At 36.6% G+C, this 19,028-nt stretch overlaps 2 protein-coding genes across 2 annotated transcripts; one reads left to right on the forward strand and one right to left on the reverse strand.

The window, feature by feature from the left end:
• Positions 1-1,530: 1,530 nt before the first annotated feature.
• LOC144447623 (dermatan-sulfate epimerase-like protein) lies at positions 1,531-7,854 on the reverse strand. The gene is made up of 2 exons (XM_078137699.1): positions 4,591-7,854; positions 1,531-1,824 (listed from the first exon to the last, which is right to left on the reverse strand). The coding sequence occupies exons 1-2, from the start codon at positions 7,805-7,807 to the stop codon at positions 1,616-1,618; spliced, it is 3,426 nt and encodes a 1,141-aa protein (XP_077993825.1). The 5' UTR covers positions 7,808-7,854; the 3' UTR covers positions 1,531-1,615.
• A 591-nt stretch (positions 7,855-8,445) lies between these two features.
• On the forward strand, positions 8,446-17,846 carry LOC144447131 (transport and Golgi organization protein 6 homolog). Its single transcript, XM_078137037.1, has 11 exons — positions 8,446-8,515; positions 9,470-10,306; positions 11,391-11,503; positions 12,175-12,331; positions 13,044-13,239; positions 13,584-13,769; positions 14,167-14,278; positions 14,974-15,315; positions 15,902-16,532; positions 17,052-17,203; positions 17,727-17,846. Exons 1-11 carry the CDS (start codon positions 8,482-8,484, stop codon positions 17,844-17,846), a joined length of 2,880 nt encoding a protein of 959 aa, XP_077993163.1. The 5' UTR covers positions 8,446-8,481.
• The last annotated feature ends 1,182 nt before the right edge of the window (positions 17,847-19,028 follow it).

The following is a 19,028-nucleotide window of genomic DNA, read 5'->3' on the forward strand; positions in this document are numbered from 1 at the left end:
ATTTCAATCTGATGATGAACGTGTGAAGCTATCATCACATTCACATTGAGCGTAGAGGTCAACTTTTGAAAGTGAAGATGAATATGAATATGATGGTAGCTTCACACTTGTACAATGGGCTGTTAACCTACCCATGTTATATGAGAAAACTGCTTGTTTTTCTCGATTGTAATCTAATCCTGAACTAGGTATTTAAAAATCTGATGTTGAGTCATACAGCGTTTCATTTGATCTCAGTATATTGTGTTTGTTATGTATTGTTTTTCATTGTTCTTTTAATCCTTTGTGTGAGATTTTATGAGAGGACCACAGTGGAACTAAGTTGTTAAAACTTGTTTGTGTCATCCTCGACAAAGGTATTCAGTGATGTATCTGTTTTGTCTGTCATGCAAATGTGATAGTTGTCGTATTGTATATCCGGTTTAGTTTGTGGTTTTCCAAATATTTTTTTGCCAAATCAAATCAATCACTGTTTCTATTTGAATGATTTTTTACAACATTTTTATGTTTTTTGTCTTAATCAACTCTCTTTAACATTGACCTGCATTTAACAACTACTGTGCTTGTCATGTTCTTTGCATCCCCTTTCATATAATAGTTGATAGTTTTGACCTCAAGCTTGCTTTGATCAGAACAACCGACCATTCAAATCCAGCTCACATGTCAAGAAGACTCATTGAATGTCATTCCAACGTACTTGTATGCTTTTTTCTACTTATGAATATACATTTGTGTCACCAAACAATAGGCTTTTGAAAGACGCTGTTTGAATCACTGACAATTTGTCTCAAACACACAAAAAAAATTGGAATAGGATTTCAACTAATTGATTAGATAAAGGGTTAATATATGGTAATATATGTACATATATCAACAAACTACATTACACCATACATGTACATAAGTTATTCTCTACGAACAGAAAATATGGATTATATACCGTAACCGTTCTATGTACATCACGACAACTCATGTCTACATCACTGGTACTGTGGTATTCGAAATATGAGTCACGATCAAAACCATCATTATTTTCCTGATTTTTCATAAATTATACTAGAGGACATATTATGATTATAATGTTTTTCTTCATTCAACTGAAAAATACTCATGATCTAAGGGTTTGTCACGATTCGTCTAGCGACTTGTAGTTACAATGCCCCTTAAGTTACTCATATTTTCCTTGGTTGAATGAAGAGAAATATTAGGGAATAATATCAGATCTGATATTAGAGGCTTAGAAATACCTGCTAATATCAGAGGAGGACTTGAAAAGTAGCTGTAATACTTGACATGTATACAAGACAGAGGACAAGCACAGTAGAAGTGAAACATGAAATACAACTGAATAGTCAATTCAGGCAAGGATTAAAATTTGGGACTATAGAAATGGAGGGGGGGGGGGCTACTCCCCCATTTGACTATACGTATTAGTGCAGCCCCTTTGGGGTGCATTTTCTAGTCCTGTGGCTAGCCTGGCCACTGGTCACCATTCATGATAGCTAATAAGGGTGGAATGACAAGATGCATCTTACAGTCTAGACACATGTCTGCAACTTAAACTGGCACAAATACTACAATGTACTACATGTTGAAAGTCGTTTTCTTTTTTTCTTCATTTCCTCATGTCAAATTTAGTATAACCAAGATCTGTCATTAAGACTGAGCAGATTTCTTCAATGTCTCTGATTTGATCGATTGTTAATTGTGTCTTCCACTGATGCAGACTGTCTTGACCTATGACCCCAAGGTACGGGATAGTGTAGACATCACTGCGTGTGGCTTGCAACATCTGATGTGTGACAACTGGACGTACTGGCATATCTAAACAACAAGACAACATACAAATAAACAAGTGTTATTTCTACACATTTTTTAAAAAATGGTACAGGCTTGAATCAGAAACTAGATTTTTCACCATCTTGTTGTCAAAGAAGTTGTCAATCTATAATTTCCCATATAGTCAACACAAACACAGTGTTTGACTTGGCGGCCATTTTGAACTACAATATGGATACATTTTTAGACCACTTTATTCCAACTTCTTTTTCTAAAATACTGCATGGTGGACCCTTGCTTTTTTCTCTCTGTGATTTTCACTGAAAATGTGCTGGAGTTTTTTTGAACAAATTAAGAGATGAAGTTCATGATTTTTATTTCTGAGGCGCACACTTTAATAAAATACTCATCAACACACTTTCCATTGTCACATATTGTACAAACGTGTTGTGACACATATATAAATGCTACTCTACCAAATGAATGCCAAGTTGAATGTATTCAAACAAACAATATGGAATTTATACCTTGGTTGGTCTACATCATGACAATGTGCGTGTCTACATAATTGGTTCTGTAGTGCTCAAACTAGGAGTCAACCATTCCAAATCTCCAGTAGGTAGATTTTACATACTTATCGCCCTTGTTAGTGGCCATAATGGGTGAGGATTGGTTATTTATTTTGGATTTCTTCTTACTTGAAAAATCTTTTGGAAACATTAGAAGTCTGTGTTTGCAACTCCATAAATTGCAAAAAATTTATAAAATGTGTAAAAATGTTTGTTATTGTACATTCACCGACAAACGTTTACACATTACATTTAGTGTTTTTGCAGTCCCAAATAAATACCCAATCCTCATCCATATGGCCACTTTAAATTTAATACTTGTAGAGGTTGTATCAAATTATTATTTATACCTCAATATTTTATTTCATTCATCTAGAAAATACTTCCTTTTCTATATTTGTAGAAGTTTTGAAAATGTAAGAAATCCAAAGAAAGGAATGGTGAAAATGCCCAAATAATATTTGTATTCTGGTTATTATCACATGTATTGGCAGGGTTGAACTAGATTAGTTGGCAGACAACTATTTTTTGATCCCTTTCCAATTTATTTATGTTAACATACTCTCTTTACTGACATGTATAACTTGTATCTGGGAATACATATATATATATAAAGGTTTGTCACTAATTGTTTAACTTGTAGTGACAAGACTCCTTAGGCCACTTGTATTTTCCTTGGCTGAACAAATAAAATAGCACAAATATTGCGTTGTCGCACAACTTCATGCTCAGGGCAATTATAGATATATAAATTTTTTGAAGATTTAAAGTTGTAACCAAAATAAATTTTTCATAACTAATTTGAATCATAATAATCCAGCCATCCTATGTTGGAAGTGTACATTATCAAGACAAGTATAGCAACATCCTAATCAAACTTTAAAGTGATGTGTCTACAAGGTTTTGTACTTCTTTATTTTTTAAAATCAATTTGGAACTATACCAGATTTTACCATAGACCCTCTCTATGGTGGAGGGTCTATGGTTTAACTTTCTTGGTTGTCTTATTGTAATTAAAGCCAGCTACATTCAATTTATAAGTGATGAGATATTCCATAATCAAGTTATAAACCAAACTGGCTACAGCTAGTGACATTACACACTTTATCACTAGAGGAAATAGTACAGTAAACAATAGCTAATTAACAATGTACTGTTCTCAGCTAATGGGGACAAATCTACACATTCTCAACAAAGTTAAGCCCAGTCTACTGGGTAATTTCAAAGTTGAAGATTTTTGAGGAAAAGCATACATTTCTTTTTACCTAATTTGCAGATTACTAAATGAGATCACCTTGTGCTTGAGATTTCTGCACAAGCAGATCCCTACATTCCCATGAAATTTAAGCTTAACCTTAATTTTGCAAGTGAAAAATTGTTAACCAAAACACAAACTTTTTAGACTCTATTTGCATATAAGTTATAACTCATAGTATCAACATGTTATGACTATTCCATAGAATAACACTTCTAGAAACATCTCACCAAGTTTCAGACTCTTTCACCAAGTACTTTTTGAGATATACAATGTAGTATCAACATGTTATGACTATTCCATAGAATAACACTTCTAAAAACATCTCACCAAGTTTCAGACTCTTTCACCACATACTTTTTGAGATATAATTATAAGTTTTTGTCCAAAATTCACATTTTTTACACCTAAATTGCATATCACTAATGAGCTCATTATGTGCTTAATATTTTTTCATCTATACACCCCAGATGTATCCCCATTAAATTGCAACCCAATCTGCTCAGTAGTTTTGGAATTAAAGATTTTTGACCAAAAAGACACATTTTTAGCCCTAATTTGCATATTGATGACAGAATCATCATGTTGTGAACAATTCTTAATCTAGACACCTCTAAGAATGTTCCCACCAAATTTCAGACAGATTTGCCCTGTAGTTTTTGAGTTTAGTTTTTTGACCAAAAATCACATTTTTGACCCATATCACACATTGGTGATTTTGATTTGAACTTTTTTCCTAACTAGATACCATAGGTAATATACCCACCAAATATCATGGCAATTAGTCTGGCGATTATTTTACTTTAAGTTGTTTACACACACACACACACACACACACGCACGCATGCATGCTTGCATGCACAGACAGACAGACAGACACTATGCCTATATCACTACGATGCCTATATCACTACTGAACCTTATCAGTTCAGTTGTGGTAAAAAATGTTGGTGAATAATGTTTAACTTTCCAAACTTAAGTGCTTACCTATAAATCGATAGATCTCTTGAACATTGAATTCAGGATCCTTTATGAGGTCTTCCCATAACATCATTTTTGTGGATGCCGACTTCTGAGTTTCCATGACAACTGTTGTATGTGCGAGCCATAGTTGGGCAAGTAGACGATGTGGTTTCATGTTAGTAGAAATTAGAATATTACGCAGTGAATCAAACTGCTGTGCAAACCTTTTCTGTGGTTTACACCTTGTTTGTTCATTTGTACCAATCAGCGCAGAGTAGAGAGAACGTTGTATGCCTAGCTGCTCGTAGATCGACGGCGAACCAATCAACAAATTATTAATCCACATTCTAGGATCACAAACTACATGCAAACTATGTAAATTATCTTGCTTTAGAGTGTCATGTAACCATGGTAATGCTAATGGCCAACTTCCACTGCTTAGTTCAAGCACGGGTAATGCATCTGGGTATTGTCTACTATGCTCGATCACCGCTTCATCAGTATATTCCTTGAAATTGACATCTTCGCTGACCAATGGTGCTAACACGGTATCATCCTCGTCAACATGCCTTTTCTTCTTCTTACTCGGCTTCATTTGTTCCATTTGACGCTCCTTTTCAGCCATAATTTCATCATAGATATCGTACTTAATGAAGTTTCTAGGTTGGCGTATGATAGACTGTAGCCATTCCGCCGTTTTAGGATGTTTACTGGTCGCTTGCGATGTACATACATCTGTAAAACTATTCACATCGATTTCACCATCAGGTGTCCTCATCACATTGGATGGAACTGTCAGGTACAAAAAGTCAGGATTGTTTTGGAACATTTGACTCAAGATTTCAGCACCCGAGGCCGGTAGCGATGTTATGATAATCCTCGGTAGTTGTTCTGTATTGATCGGTGTCTGTGGAATGCTAGAACTGACATTGAGGGCACTGTACAACAATATTGAAATTACGATAAACAAAACAATGACAAAAATAACACGCAACTTCTGACTTCTTAACAAACGGTAGAACTTCATGCTACCTAGCAGTAGAACAGATATTGAGATTGTAGAAACTACGAGAGCGGCATTTTCTGATGCAATATTATTTGCTTGTTGTTTCATTTCTTTGCTGTTGTCTTTGCCTAACACTACCACTTTGCCATCACTAGTCTCCACCTTGGCAAATCGACTAGAGCCAAGATTTTGATAGCGAATGACTGGGCTCATATGTGTGGTCATCAGACTTATAGTATAAGAAATCTGATTGGTTACGAGATGAGCGACAACTAAATGCTCGGAAGTTTTCACAAATTTCATTTCCAAAAGACGAATTCTTGGTGAAACAAACACATACATGATTCTGGTTTGTGATTTGGATAACTCAAAAGTGACATTTACAAATTTAGCTGCGACTTTCTGCCACTGGCTTGGATACTGATTAATTTGCAGATTAGCTACTGGACTAGCACCATCAGATTTCATCCATGCCATTTTGTACTCTTTTCCATCAACTGATATTTTAGCACCCTGTATTTTGTTACTGAAAATGTCATCTTCAAAAGGAACTTCTGTGTTATGAAAAAACGCACTGACATATTTCAGTGTGTTGTCCATTTCTACCTCAATGTGATCTATGACGAAAAGCAAATCTGGGTTTAATAGCATGATGTTACGATATACACTTTTCAGTCTCAACGCACTGTTATAGGCATCTTTCGCTTCACCACTGATGTGAACTATGTTGTCTGTAGTCTCTGATGTTATCAGCTCACCACTATACTTCTTTGATTCTGGTAACTTCCATTTCAGCCATTTGTCGCATTCCCCAAGTTGTCCAACCCATGGTTTTACACATTCTCCTAAATCAGAAGGTCCAAACATCAACACGTTATTTAGAAATGTGTGTTTCTGACCATACAATGCATCTGTGATAAAAGATTGTCCATTCGGGGCAAAAAGGAACATGTTTTGATCGGGATGTTCATGACCTGGATTGAAACTGAACCATTCTCTCACCCATGTTTTATACCTGGGGCCATTCACAACATCAAAGATGGCTCTCCCATGCAACTTCCCAGATTTGAATGCTACAAATGTATCTTCCTTCTCATCCGGACTAAATTTGCTGTATGTGGCTACTCCCCAATCAGTGAACGTATGCAGCGTGTTGACTGGATCGTCTAAAGGTGCTTTCTGTCCTAAGCTTGGATCATACCATAGGAATTCAGTATGTATTGTACACCATCTCTGAGAAGAAGATGCTGCTAGATTGTTCTCATTGGGTTTGCTTTCAGCTACTCTATGCTTTCTTATTTCACTAGCTAACCAATTTCCATAACCGTTCCTCATTATAAAAGTATCCAGGAACACAAGTTGACTTTCCGGACCATAAAACCAATTATAGTTGCTATCTGCTATTGCAACATTTTTCTGAAAACCTGGCCACATTGTGTAAAAATAAAAGTTGAAATGTTCTTTAAACCAGAAATCTTGTGTATGGTCTATCTTCCAATGTCTTAGTGCTAAGAAGGCGTACTGTGTGACAGAGCGAGAAGTATAAGACCCGTAGGCAACACCTTCATCCAATGAGCCATCTACAATCTGATTTAATAGAAACATTGTCCTCTCGAAGTTTTTGACTGCATGAGTGAGCCACATGTCTGCACTTTTCGTGTGAACTTGTAAAACTAAACAACCATGAATGAGGGATAAGTAATTGGTAGCAACATGATTCTGCAGGTAAAATTTCCCCCATGAACGAAATCTGGAATACCTATCAAATTCTTTAGTTTCAGTTTCGATGCGCTCTAAGAACTTTTGTCGTCTCTTTGTGTCTAAGTGTTCATACAGAAAGTCATAGGCTGTGGTAAAACCTGTAAATGTGTGTGCCACAGGAACTTCATCGTTGGGTAAGGCGGCAACCTGCCATTGAGGGAGCTGGCACAAATTATCCATAAACTGTATAGCAAATTGACGGGCGGCACCGTCGAATGGGTACAAAACACAGTAAAAAGCTACCGCCCCTAAGTTGTTACCGTACACTTCGTTCCAACGAGCTGAAAATTTGTCATAGTCTGTCGGTGGTAGGTAGTTTTTCGGGTTGGCCAACATAGTTTTTGCAGCGTCGGTGAGAATGTCGGCAAGATGTTTGTGGGTTGTTACAGCTTTCTCCCGTAATGACGGTACGTCCTGCTGGCTGAAGTATAGCATAGGGTGGGATTTAAATTGACCCGTTAGCACTACACACATTGCGATCTGTGCGGTGGCGTAGAGACACAGCAAGCTGCTTGCAAGATTTCCATTCATCGTGATCATTCCTTGACCTTACAGATTCCGCAATCAGTAGCTCGATCTCACACAAAGTTGCCTGACGCGTACGACCTGATCAACTACCGTTGTCACAATGTCAGTCCCAACGTGTAGTGCATCGACACTGCGTACGTTACAGCAGTATACACACTAACCTTTCTTCACAAATCACGATATCACTAGCAGTAACAATCACAGTATGTTAATACTGCATATCGCTACACTTATCACCGATTCAATACAGACGGCAAGTTCAACTTCAACCTCCGGTGTTTGAGTTCCACGTTGCACACAGAAATAAAACAGCTCGGCGGAAGCGGTCGAGTACACAGTGATTGAAGGAAGTTGTTTTTTACAATGATCTGTGATTGAACCATGGATGTTATGTCACTCCTATATCAAAACTACATCTGTTATGACCTGTCGCAACTGATTTCTTCCACGGTTATATTAGCGGAAGTCACTATACGCGTACTTCCGGACTACCTGAACAGCGTCTTATACTTTCCAGAGTTTTTATTGTACTTTAAAAACGTCTTTTAACTCTAGAGGGCGACATTATTTTCAAAATGGCAGCGTCCACTGATACAACGCTGGCTAACGCGTTGTCTGTTATGACTTGCCTAATATCACCAGTAACCACAGAAGGTAAACTTTGATTCACTACGTAAAACATTTTGATTATACAGAGGATTTCCTATGTCATTTGTTCAACACTCTTGTGAGAACAGACAACATAGGACTGATTAAAGTTAGCCCATATGTTCATGTATACAATTACAATAGACACCGGTGGAAAGATAAACAGCGCGGCTCCGCCTTGTTGTTTATCTTTCCACCGGTGTCTATTGTACTTATGCCCGACAAGTTCACAGGATAGCAGGATTAGTCCATCTCACCCTTGCTAGACTAGATTAAGATAAAGTACACACTGTCTCACCCCTTGCCAGGCTAGGTGATGATAATACTGAGATAAAAGTGTACACATTCGGATGGGCACACACAGCATGCAGTGTTCACTGCGAAACAAATAAGCCATGCAACATTTACAAGCCTTGATATGGCTGAACAACGAGACGTCTCTTATGTTATAGTGTAGCTCATATGAAGATATGTGTAAAATTCGTATTTTAAATGTTTACCGTTACTTTTGAATGGTAACAGTACTGTGCCCTCTAATGATATCCAAATTTTGTCGGTATGATAAAAACTGGGATTTCTTGTGAGTCACCACATAGTAAGAGATAGGGGAACACCAAATATTGGTGCATCACTAGAAATTGTATGTGTCAGTGGTGCATCAAATTTGCTTAGAGGGCACATTGGCCATTTCCAAGCAACTCTTGACTTGGTATACTCACAGTCCCTCTATCACCCGGTGACAGAGGGACTGTGGTATACTGTTACATTTTTTAGTAATTTTGTTATTCATATTTTTCTATGGATTACATTGTTATGTTTGTTATAACTTGCTTTGATGGATCCGCATTTCATGATTTTTTTTTTGTTTTGCCAATAAATCATATCACCTCTATACATCGATTTACAACATGTAAAAGTTACCATAGTAACAAATAATCATATTCATTCTACTATTACTAGGCAGCCATGAAGGACCCGGACTACCAAATCAACTGAAGTCCAAAATTGCAGGAATAGACGCCAAGCTACAACACCAATTTAGTGAACTCTTCCGTGAATTACAAGTGAACTATGAATGGAAAGAACTGGAGAGTTGTAAAGAGGTAACATGGAAGTACACACAGTATTGTACAAGTATGTTGAAGTTTGTAGTATCAGAATACATGAAAGAAGATGCCAAGAGTGCAGGGAGCGTACTAAGTGTAAACCATCAGAAAACCTTGGAGTCTACTATACAATTTGTTGTCTATCTTGGAATATACCCCAATCTACTACCAGGGGTAGGAATACAGCTGACTCGGAGATCTCAATTTGCGTCACTCATAGAAAATAGAACCAAGTTTGCATTTGATTGTGATTATCAACTGCTGCACTGTGTCAAAACTTTGTTGTGTTGTTGTCAAAACCAGTACATCAAGACGCTAGTTTTAACCAAACATTTAAACGATTTATTTGCAAGTCTACTGCAAATATGTCATGCACCGAAGAAGAAAAACATAACTGTTCCATCATCAAGTATGACAGAAATGGTGAATAGGTCAGATGAAACAATTCAACAGTCATCTGTTAGATTGCTGACTGAGAACGAACTGAGGTACAGCCAGGAAGAATTACATAAGTTACTGGATAGAGTGTATCTGCCCTCTATAGTTCAAGAGTTGTTAGTCTTACAAGGTGGACCAGCTCACAAAACACCAAGATGGCTGAAAAGAGTTTGTGGAGATTTGTTGTCTGATATACTACTCAAAGCCAATGGTGTGAAGGCTGTAGTTAAAGGTTTTCTGCATACAATGTCAGGTTAGTAAATGTATTCCTAAAACTCTAAGCAGGCCTAAATATTAGACACAATATGAGCTGCTGTGAAACTAAAAGTTTGTACTCAGCATGGGTTTATACAGTTAAAAACCCCACCTGAAATAGAGTGTTGACCAGCTCCCAACAAACATCTTGTGAACATTTCTACATTTCATCACTCAACAAGAATCATCACACCAAATAACATTCTGCCTCTGTAACAGATCCTTTGCAGACCCTGTAACATTCCTGTGGTCCCGGTGTGTGTCAACAATGATGGCACATGAGGTTGTAACAGAGCTGTAGCCACATGCCTGTCAACAGAGATGTGGCTACATTACTGTATATTGATACATTGATGTGTACAATGTATACATGGTCACATGGTCTTCTTTTCTACATTTGACAGCATGTAACAGCACTTGTATACACATCTCTGGATACACATTTATCCCTGTTTCAGTCATGTGACCACAGCAGTGTATACAGTCAGAAATTACACACTAGTACATGTATACCTGTGTCAGCAGGCCTGTTACATGTCTGTGAATACAGTTATGAAATCTTACCAAATTTACAGACCATGTAACAGCACTTGTTTAACACACACTGTTAACAGGTATGTCCTGTAATCTCCCTGCAAATTTTTATGTGTGTAGTATCTTGGTTGAAATAGGTAAAAAATGAGGCACCCAGGGTTTGTGGCATAAATGGCATACCCCTATCACAGTTGTAAACAATCTGTCACACAAAGAATGTAGTCTTCATTACCCAGACCCTTGCAGGAGAGCTCTCATTCTGGTCATCCATAGGTTATGTAATTACTGCAGCTATCAGTATATAATTTGTATATATAATTCCACACAGTCCTTTTGTATATGTATCTAAATATGAGAAGTTTGCATTGCGCGCTAGCTAGCTATTTGATTACAAAGAAACCTTGAGGAAAAACTTCTCCATGCACGATATCAAATGTATTCTACAAATATACCCACCAAGTACAGCGTGAGATGTATTCCAGATATATACACTGTTCCAATAAGTACACAATATCTGTATGTTTTAACTTTTATTTCACCCAACATAGGCACAACAAATGTCACAGACTGGCAGAAGTGTGAAGTTATTGGCCGTCTCATTGCCACATGTCCAAAGAAAATGAACTCTGTGGAAGAATATTACAAACATATTGCAAAACAGGTAAGTGTTATCACACTCTATGACAAAACAGGTCAGTATTTATTACACTCTATGACAAAACAGTTCAATCTGTATCACACTGTATGACAAAACAAGTGACTTTCTCATTCTCTATGACAAAACAGCAGTCTTTATCTCTATGACAAAAAAGATCAGTATTTATTACACAGACAAAACTGTTCAATCTTTATTACACTCTATGACAAAACTGTCCAATCTTTATTACACTCTATGACAAAACTGTTCAATCTTTATTACACTCTATGACAAAACAGGTCAATATTACATTTATGTGACAAAAACAGGTCAATATTTTTTGAATTCTCAGTACATTCAATAGCATTTTACCTCTTGCTAGAAGGTCAAAATAGAACAAGAAGGTTGACTTGTTCTCACATGCACCTATAGTAATACATGTGAAGTATGTGGAGCGGAAGTTATGGTGTCAACAAAGAAATTGAGTGTTTGTTATTTTTATGATGTGCCTAGGCAGTAATATTCAATTCAGGTACCAAGAACTGTATGACAATACAGCTATTTTTATAACATTTTACAACAAAAGAGCTTACAGGTATATTATTGTTACACTCTAAAATGAAACAAGTCTGCCTTTATTTCTCTCCATTTTTATGTATTTTAGATAAATTTGTCTCTGTATGTCTGTATTATAGGTACTGGAGTTGTTTCATGATTCTGATGACTTGATGAAATCATCAATGAATCGTATAGGAGCAGCATGTATAACTACTATGTATACAAAGCATGCTGAGTTAACACAACAGTATCTTATACACCCACTACAAGAACCATTATCAAGGTGTTTTCAGAGTAAGTTTAAAGGCCAAGGTTTCAATCCCAGGTTCTCATATTAGTGTTATCTTATCAGTGAACCATAGAATTACATAGGATAATTCCTTTGTTGAAGACCAAGTTTTTCTATATTTCTGCCTGATAACTATTTTTCACGCCAAAATGTTAATCCCAATCCAAACTTGAAGTTTATTAGTTTGGATGTGTCTGTAATCATAGATACATAAAGACAATGGCAAGAAAAATCAAAATCAAATAATACATTTATATAAAAATTGTTGTGTTTAATTACAGATGTGTTATCAGTGGTTATCATCGACAGTTGTTGGTCCAAACGTCCAATGACATTGTTTAGAATATAGCCAATTATGACATGCTGCTGTGCAAAGTCTGTCATGATTGGTTATGAAATGATAGCCTATTTAGCATAATTTGCAAAGTCTGTGTAATTGGTTAGTAAACAACAGCTTATTTAGCATAATTTGCAAAGTCTGTCATGATTGATTTGTAAATGATAGTCTTTTTAGCATAATTGCAAAGTCTGTCATGATTAGTCGTTAAACAATAGCCTATTTAGCATAATTCTCTATGTCAAATTAAAAAAGTGACTCATTTAGCACCAGTTTGTGTACAAGCCTAAAACATAGTGTGAGTGCATTTATTTTGGTGTGCAAAATTTTACCAGAACAACAATTTTTTACGACTTTGTGTCTTTTGTGTTTTGTTGTAGCACGTTCAGATACTGGAAGCAGTACTCCATGTACAGTGGTAGGTGAACAAGAACTCAGTCAATGTATACAGGACATCTATCAACTGTATATTTACAATGGTGATGGTATCACTACACTGAGATGTACACTCAAACCTATCCTGAAACTTGTCTTTCAACTGTATTGTTACACCAAACAAGGAGTATCTCATCTCAGGTAATATTCTATTACATGTGTACCAGTGACAACGAACAATCGATGAGTCCTGAGTACCTATACCCTTCAGTGTAAAACACCTCATGAATATTCATTGTGCGACTTGAATATATTATTTCTGCTGACTCCCATGATGCAATGTACCACAGCAAAGATACCCTATAAAGGCACAAGATCAACTTGATGGTTTTTTTTAAAATTGCAAGTAATTTTAGGGTGATTTAAAATCATGAAATGACTCTCCAGAATCCATAGTTGATGAAATTGACTCCATTTCCTGCAGTGGCATTCCCCTTTAAGGCCTGTTGCTAGGTAGAATATTAAAAGAAGTGTGTTGGTTGCAGGTCATCGTTAGAAGAAATCCTAGGTTTATACTTCAAAAGTTGTGAAAAGTCGGACTGTATGGAGCAGTTGTTATACCTAGCACTGCCACATGAAGACAGGACAGTACTCTCTGAACCCATGGCAACCATCCAGTTTACCAGTGGATCTGATGGTGGTGTTGTCATAGTAACAGCAGATGCTGCACAGTAAGTCATTGAATCATCCCAATATGTTGATATATCCTGTTGTGTTCAGTTATAGGTATAATTATCATTCTCCGTATTTTTCTTCATACAGCTGGAAAATACTTGTGACATGAGCATTTTGTTACTTCCTGTTTAAGTTTACTTTCGAGAGAAAAAAAGGGGAAAGGTAATGGTGATTCAGAACATTTCGACTTGTATTTTGAGCACCTTAATAGATCCAGTGATGTAAAAGTGTGATATAATGTTGAACAACCTGTACTGCGGGTATCATGTTTTCTGTTTGAATGCATACAATTTGGCTTGTGCATGTACATATTGTGTTGTCAATGTACATCAAAGACAGCTGGTACATAGCTATTTATCAGTCTCGTCTATGTTACATATTTTATATCAACAGGCTGGATGACAGTGAGATCAAGATAGAACACACTATGCAGTGTGTGGTTCATCTACTAGAAATTGTCAATAACGACACTGTGATAGCAGAGTTCTTTATACATGTACTCAAGGTAATGTCTATCCTGTGTGTAGTCTATCTACTAGACATTGTTAATAACAGTTGTCAGCCAAGCTTTAGTGAGTTTAATGATGTAGAAAGTTCAAACCAGAAAATCAAATATTATCAGGTGTAAACTTTCTTTGAAGATATGGACCTTTAACCTTGACTTTGATATTCAGGGTCATTTATCAAAATCCAGCCATTTCCTTCATATCACAGATACTTTGTTGTATCTATTAGTGGGCAGGTGTGTACAAATTTCTTTTAAATCATGTCAACATTCAGTAACATTGAAGTAATTTATTTAAGGGACTGTGTCCTCTACAAAGACTTGTTTGTTTGTTTGTTTGTTTGTTTGTTTGTTTGTTTGTTTGTTTGTTTATGCTTACTGCAATTTGTATGCTTTAGTAGAAGGTATACCTGCCTGTACCTTATAGTGTTCACTTCCAAAATTTGTCCACTACATAGACTATAACTGGAAGGTTCTGACGAGAGTGGTAGTGTGGGCATTTAGATGGTTTCTGGGGAATCAATAAGCTCAATAGGTCTTGTTATTGTATACCTATGCATATGTCAATCACTCCTTGTGACGTTTAACACGAAATAACACTTCTGATATGGGAAATTAAACGTCACGATATTCATGTTAAATGCCATCAACTAAGTCAAATGTTGAATTGCCTTATTGTGTTCTTCTCTTGGTAGGAACTGACAGATGTTCTGAGTAAAGATGGTGTGTGTGCAAAGCCTGCATCTAGTGAGGGTAATGCAAGTCAGACATTGCTTGGTATTGAGAAAACTATGGATGAAATGAGTCGACACTATGCCCACGCTATCAATGTGTTATACTTGATATCCACTCTATGTGAGCAACAACCAATGGCCATTCTACAACAGACATACTACATACTGCAGTTCATTCACACAACGTTAGACAGAATGTGTGAAATTTGTGAGAAGAGTGAAAACAACCTAGATATGTTGGTAGTAGACACGTTAACCATGACACTGGGAATGTTAGCTATCATCTATCAACCTACCACTAAGGTATAGTAAACAACAAACTTTGTTTGTTTAGGTATCACAGAGCTGTCCCTCCAGTAGTGAAAGCCGAGAAGTGTGATGTTTCACATTCTGACCACTGGTGGCGCTCTTTACTGCACACACCACTTCCTGTATGTAGTAGTTGTAGAGTATGAGTTTAGAATATGAGTATAAATGTAATCAATGGTTGAAGTGTGATGTTTCACACTGGCCATTGGTGGCGCTCTCATATTTACATAAATTTACGTAATTTTAGATACCATCTTTCAGTAGTAGATTGCCAATGGCTAAATTTCAGTGTGATGTTGAAATACATTGTAAGGGGGGTTTTCACTCTAACTGTCAGTTTAATACATACAAAAAATATTGCATGTGTTTATATTCAAGTCTTTTTGTGATTATTTTAACCTGAAATTGTCGTCTAGCTGGGGAGTAAGAAGGTGAAAATCAGTGGCTAAATTGAGTTAATATGGTTGTGTAAGGTTGCTTGGTTTTGATTCCATCCATGGACATGTTCCTAATGTCAAGTGCATACTTAACATGATATTCTGACTCCAGATTTTTTTTTTTAAATTCGTTTTGTTTTCAGTTTGAAACTGATGAGAAAGTTCAACTCCAAAAGATGGTGCCAGTATTACTAAGACTCTCAAAATGTTGCCCTAACCCATTCATTCAACAAATGGCTTCTGATTTACATATTGCTATAGCAACTCATGGTGCTGTAACCATGGATACTAATCCAGTGAACCCACCTAATAAAACTAAGCAACCAGAGAGAAAGAAAGAAAGTGAGAAAAGGACTGACAGAAAAACATCAGAGAAAAAACCCAAGACATATACCAGTGGAAGAGATGACAGGAAAGCACATGATGGATATGTAGACTTTGAGTTTATTTGTGAAGAGTTGTGTGATCCTTCCATACCAGTACAAGCACATGCTGTCAGGAGATTGACTCAGCTATTGGAAAATAGAGATATGAAGACACTTGAAAACAAAGACAAAGTGTTTGCAATTCTGAAAGAAAAGTTGGAGAGTGATGATTCATTTCTGTATTTATCAGCCATCCAAGGCATTGTAGCATTAGCAGACATTTCACCGCAAACTGTTTTACCGTTGCTATGCCAACTGTTTACTGCAAGGACCGGTCCACCTGAAAGTGAGGATGTGGCAATGAGAATGAAGGTTGGGGAGGCACTGGTCAGAGCCTGCACAGTAATGGGTGAGTTAAAGTCATGTTGTGTTGTGTTGTGTCATGTCATTTCCTGTCGTGTTGTGTTGTGTTGTGTTGTGTTGTGTTGTGTCAGGTCATGTCATATGCCATGTCAATTCATGTCATGTTGTGTCATGTCATGTTGTGTCATGTCATGTTATGTCATGTTGTGTCATGTCAATTCATGTCATGTTGTGTTATGTCATTTTGTGTCATGTCAATTCATGTCATGTTATGTCATGTTGTGTCATGTCAATTCATGTCATGTCATATCATGTCATGTTATGTCATTTTGTGTCATGTCAATTCATGTCATGTCATGTCGTGTCATGTTATGTCATGTTGTGTCATGTCAATTCATGTCATGTCATGTCATGTCATGTTATGTCATGTTGTGTCTTGTCAATTCATGTCATGTCATGTCATGTCCCTTTCAGGGTAAAGTTATTTTTCAATTATTTGTACCACAGGCTGATGACTAAAGTAAAAATCATAATGATATATACTGTAAATTCATATCTATTACAGGTGATATGTTACCAGCCTATGTTCAGCCTGTTATAAATACATTACTACTAGGAGCTAAGGACACTGATGCCATAATGAGAGCTAGTAGTTTATCTAACTTGGCTCAGGTGTGTCATGTCATCAAAGCTGCCATAATACCTGTCATTCAAGAGGTGAGTGAGTTTATTCTGTACTTGTCACTATTATTCAATATGTTTACATATTTAGCACAACCATACACAAAGTTTTTGAAAAATAATACAAAGATGCCTTGCAGCAAAGACCATACCTAGAGAACGGCCAAATGACAAAAATATGTTACAAATTTAGCAACACTGATGTAGTTCAGGTGGTGGGCACTCAGGAATGAATACTAATAATTATAGCAACCATGGCCACACCCATAGCAACAATTAAACAACTCTGCCTTCTGCAAAGATGGAAATAGTGACAAGTACATACCAACCCATCGATGTTAAATGATGTCTCATTTACCAAATCCTCCATCTCTGTGCACAAAATATGTACATGTAGTTGTGCTTCAATGCCATTGGCGCCATTTTTAAAAATAAAGCATTGAAAATAAAACAGACTCATTTTGTATTCACTCTGAAAAAAAAACTAGTCCGTGTCAGGTGAATCTGTATACTACAAATAATGCACTACTGATATCAACTACTTTTATATTGTGTACAGGTGGTTGTATGTGTACGTGATATCGTTAAAACCGACAGTGAGAGTGAAGTACGCAGAGCTGCCGTACACGTCATCAGACAACTACTGACTGGGTTACAACAAGATAGCATACAGGTATGATAGTTAATAGCAAATAGTTTGACCCAATATTTTTCTTCATTCAGCTCAGGAAAATATGAGTGACCTAAGGGGGAGGGGGAGGCTTGTCACGCGTTGCTAGACAAGTAGTGACAAAAAACACTTAGGTTTCGAGTATTTTCTGACTGAATGAAGTAAAAATATTGAGGAATAATATAATTATACCTCCTCAAGCATAATTTATGAATTTATGAAAAATCAGGAAAAATTACATAAATTTGGAATGTTTTGACTCATATTTCGTGCACTGCACTGCCAAACCAGTGACATAGACATGAGTTGCCATGATGTAGAATGACCAGGATGCTTTGCATGAAACATGTAAATTTGGTGACTCTTTCAAAGGAGGGTACAGTATTCAACTATCATGGCCCTCACCATTGTCCAATAGCCACCATTTCTGAAGAGCACCCCTAGTGGCCAAACTACACAATCTTTTGTCTTTCTGATAACTAGAACATGGCATATTGCCCAGTCTCCTTACATTTCTGTATTTTATTGCAGGTGTTACAGAATGTGTTGAAAGAGATTTACAGTGTGTTGAAGTATGTCTTACAGTTTGACAGAGACGAAATCACCAAGCTACATGCACAGCTAGCACTGGAGGAATTAAATAGTATCATGACATCATACGTCTTTCCAAAACAGACTCTGACTAAAAAGATTACTGTGCTTCCAACGATATGATAATGTATTCATGTTGTCATAGCAATGTTAAAAGTCTGTGTGTCCAATGGTATGCTAATGTATTCATGTTGTCATAGCAATAGAAACAGTTGTTAAGTTGTAACAACCAAATAAGAATACACTCAATTAATATGCTATTGTTTAAACTTTGTGTTATGATGTAATATTGTAGTTACCAAATTAAAAAAAAAACATGTCAGTCTTGAATATCAAGCGTCTTTGTGCATACTCAACCATCTTATCAATGCTAATTTACACCTAGATAAGTATTACTGTGTACACTGGTTAACATTAAGTTAGGGGGTTCTAACTTAGCGAGTTGAATTGACTCTTAGTCAACTCTAGTCTTACCTAACAGAAAAAACAAACAAATATGAACAGTTAATGTCGACTCAGGGTCGGGTTAAATTTAGGTCAGGTACAACGAGGGGTTTAGAATCAACTTAGCATTTGTGTCTGACACAAAATTTCATTTGA

This window comes from Glandiceps talaboti, chromosome 16 (assembly GCF_964340395.1).
Source record: "Glandiceps talaboti chromosome 16, keGlaTala1.1, whole genome shotgun sequence".
NCBI classification, from domain to species: Eukaryota; Metazoa; Hemichordata; class Enteropneusta; family Spengelidae; genus Glandiceps; species Glandiceps talaboti.

Excerpts from the sequence above, each read along its gene's own strand:
- LOC144447623 (XM_078137699.1), bottom strand. The coding sequence starts at position 7,807 with ATGTGTGTAGTGCTAACGGGTCAATTTAAATCCCACCCTATGCTATAC. Across the intron at positions 1,825-4,590 it reads AGAGATCTATCGATTTATAG|ATATGCCAGTACGTCCAGTT; the intron begins GTAAGCACTTAA and ends CTTGTTGTTTAG.
- LOC144447131 (XM_078137037.1), top strand. The coding sequence starts at position 8,482 with ATGACTTGCCTAATATCACCAGTAACCACAGAAG. Across the intron at positions 13,240-13,583 it reads CAAGGAGTATCTCATCTCAG|GTCATCGTTAGAAGAAATCC; the intron begins GTAATATTCTAT and ends TGTTGGTTGCAG. Across the intron at positions 16,533-17,051 it reads CAGAGCCTGCACAGTAATGG|GTGATATGTTACCAGCCTAT; the intron begins GTGAGTTAAAGT and ends TATCTATTACAG.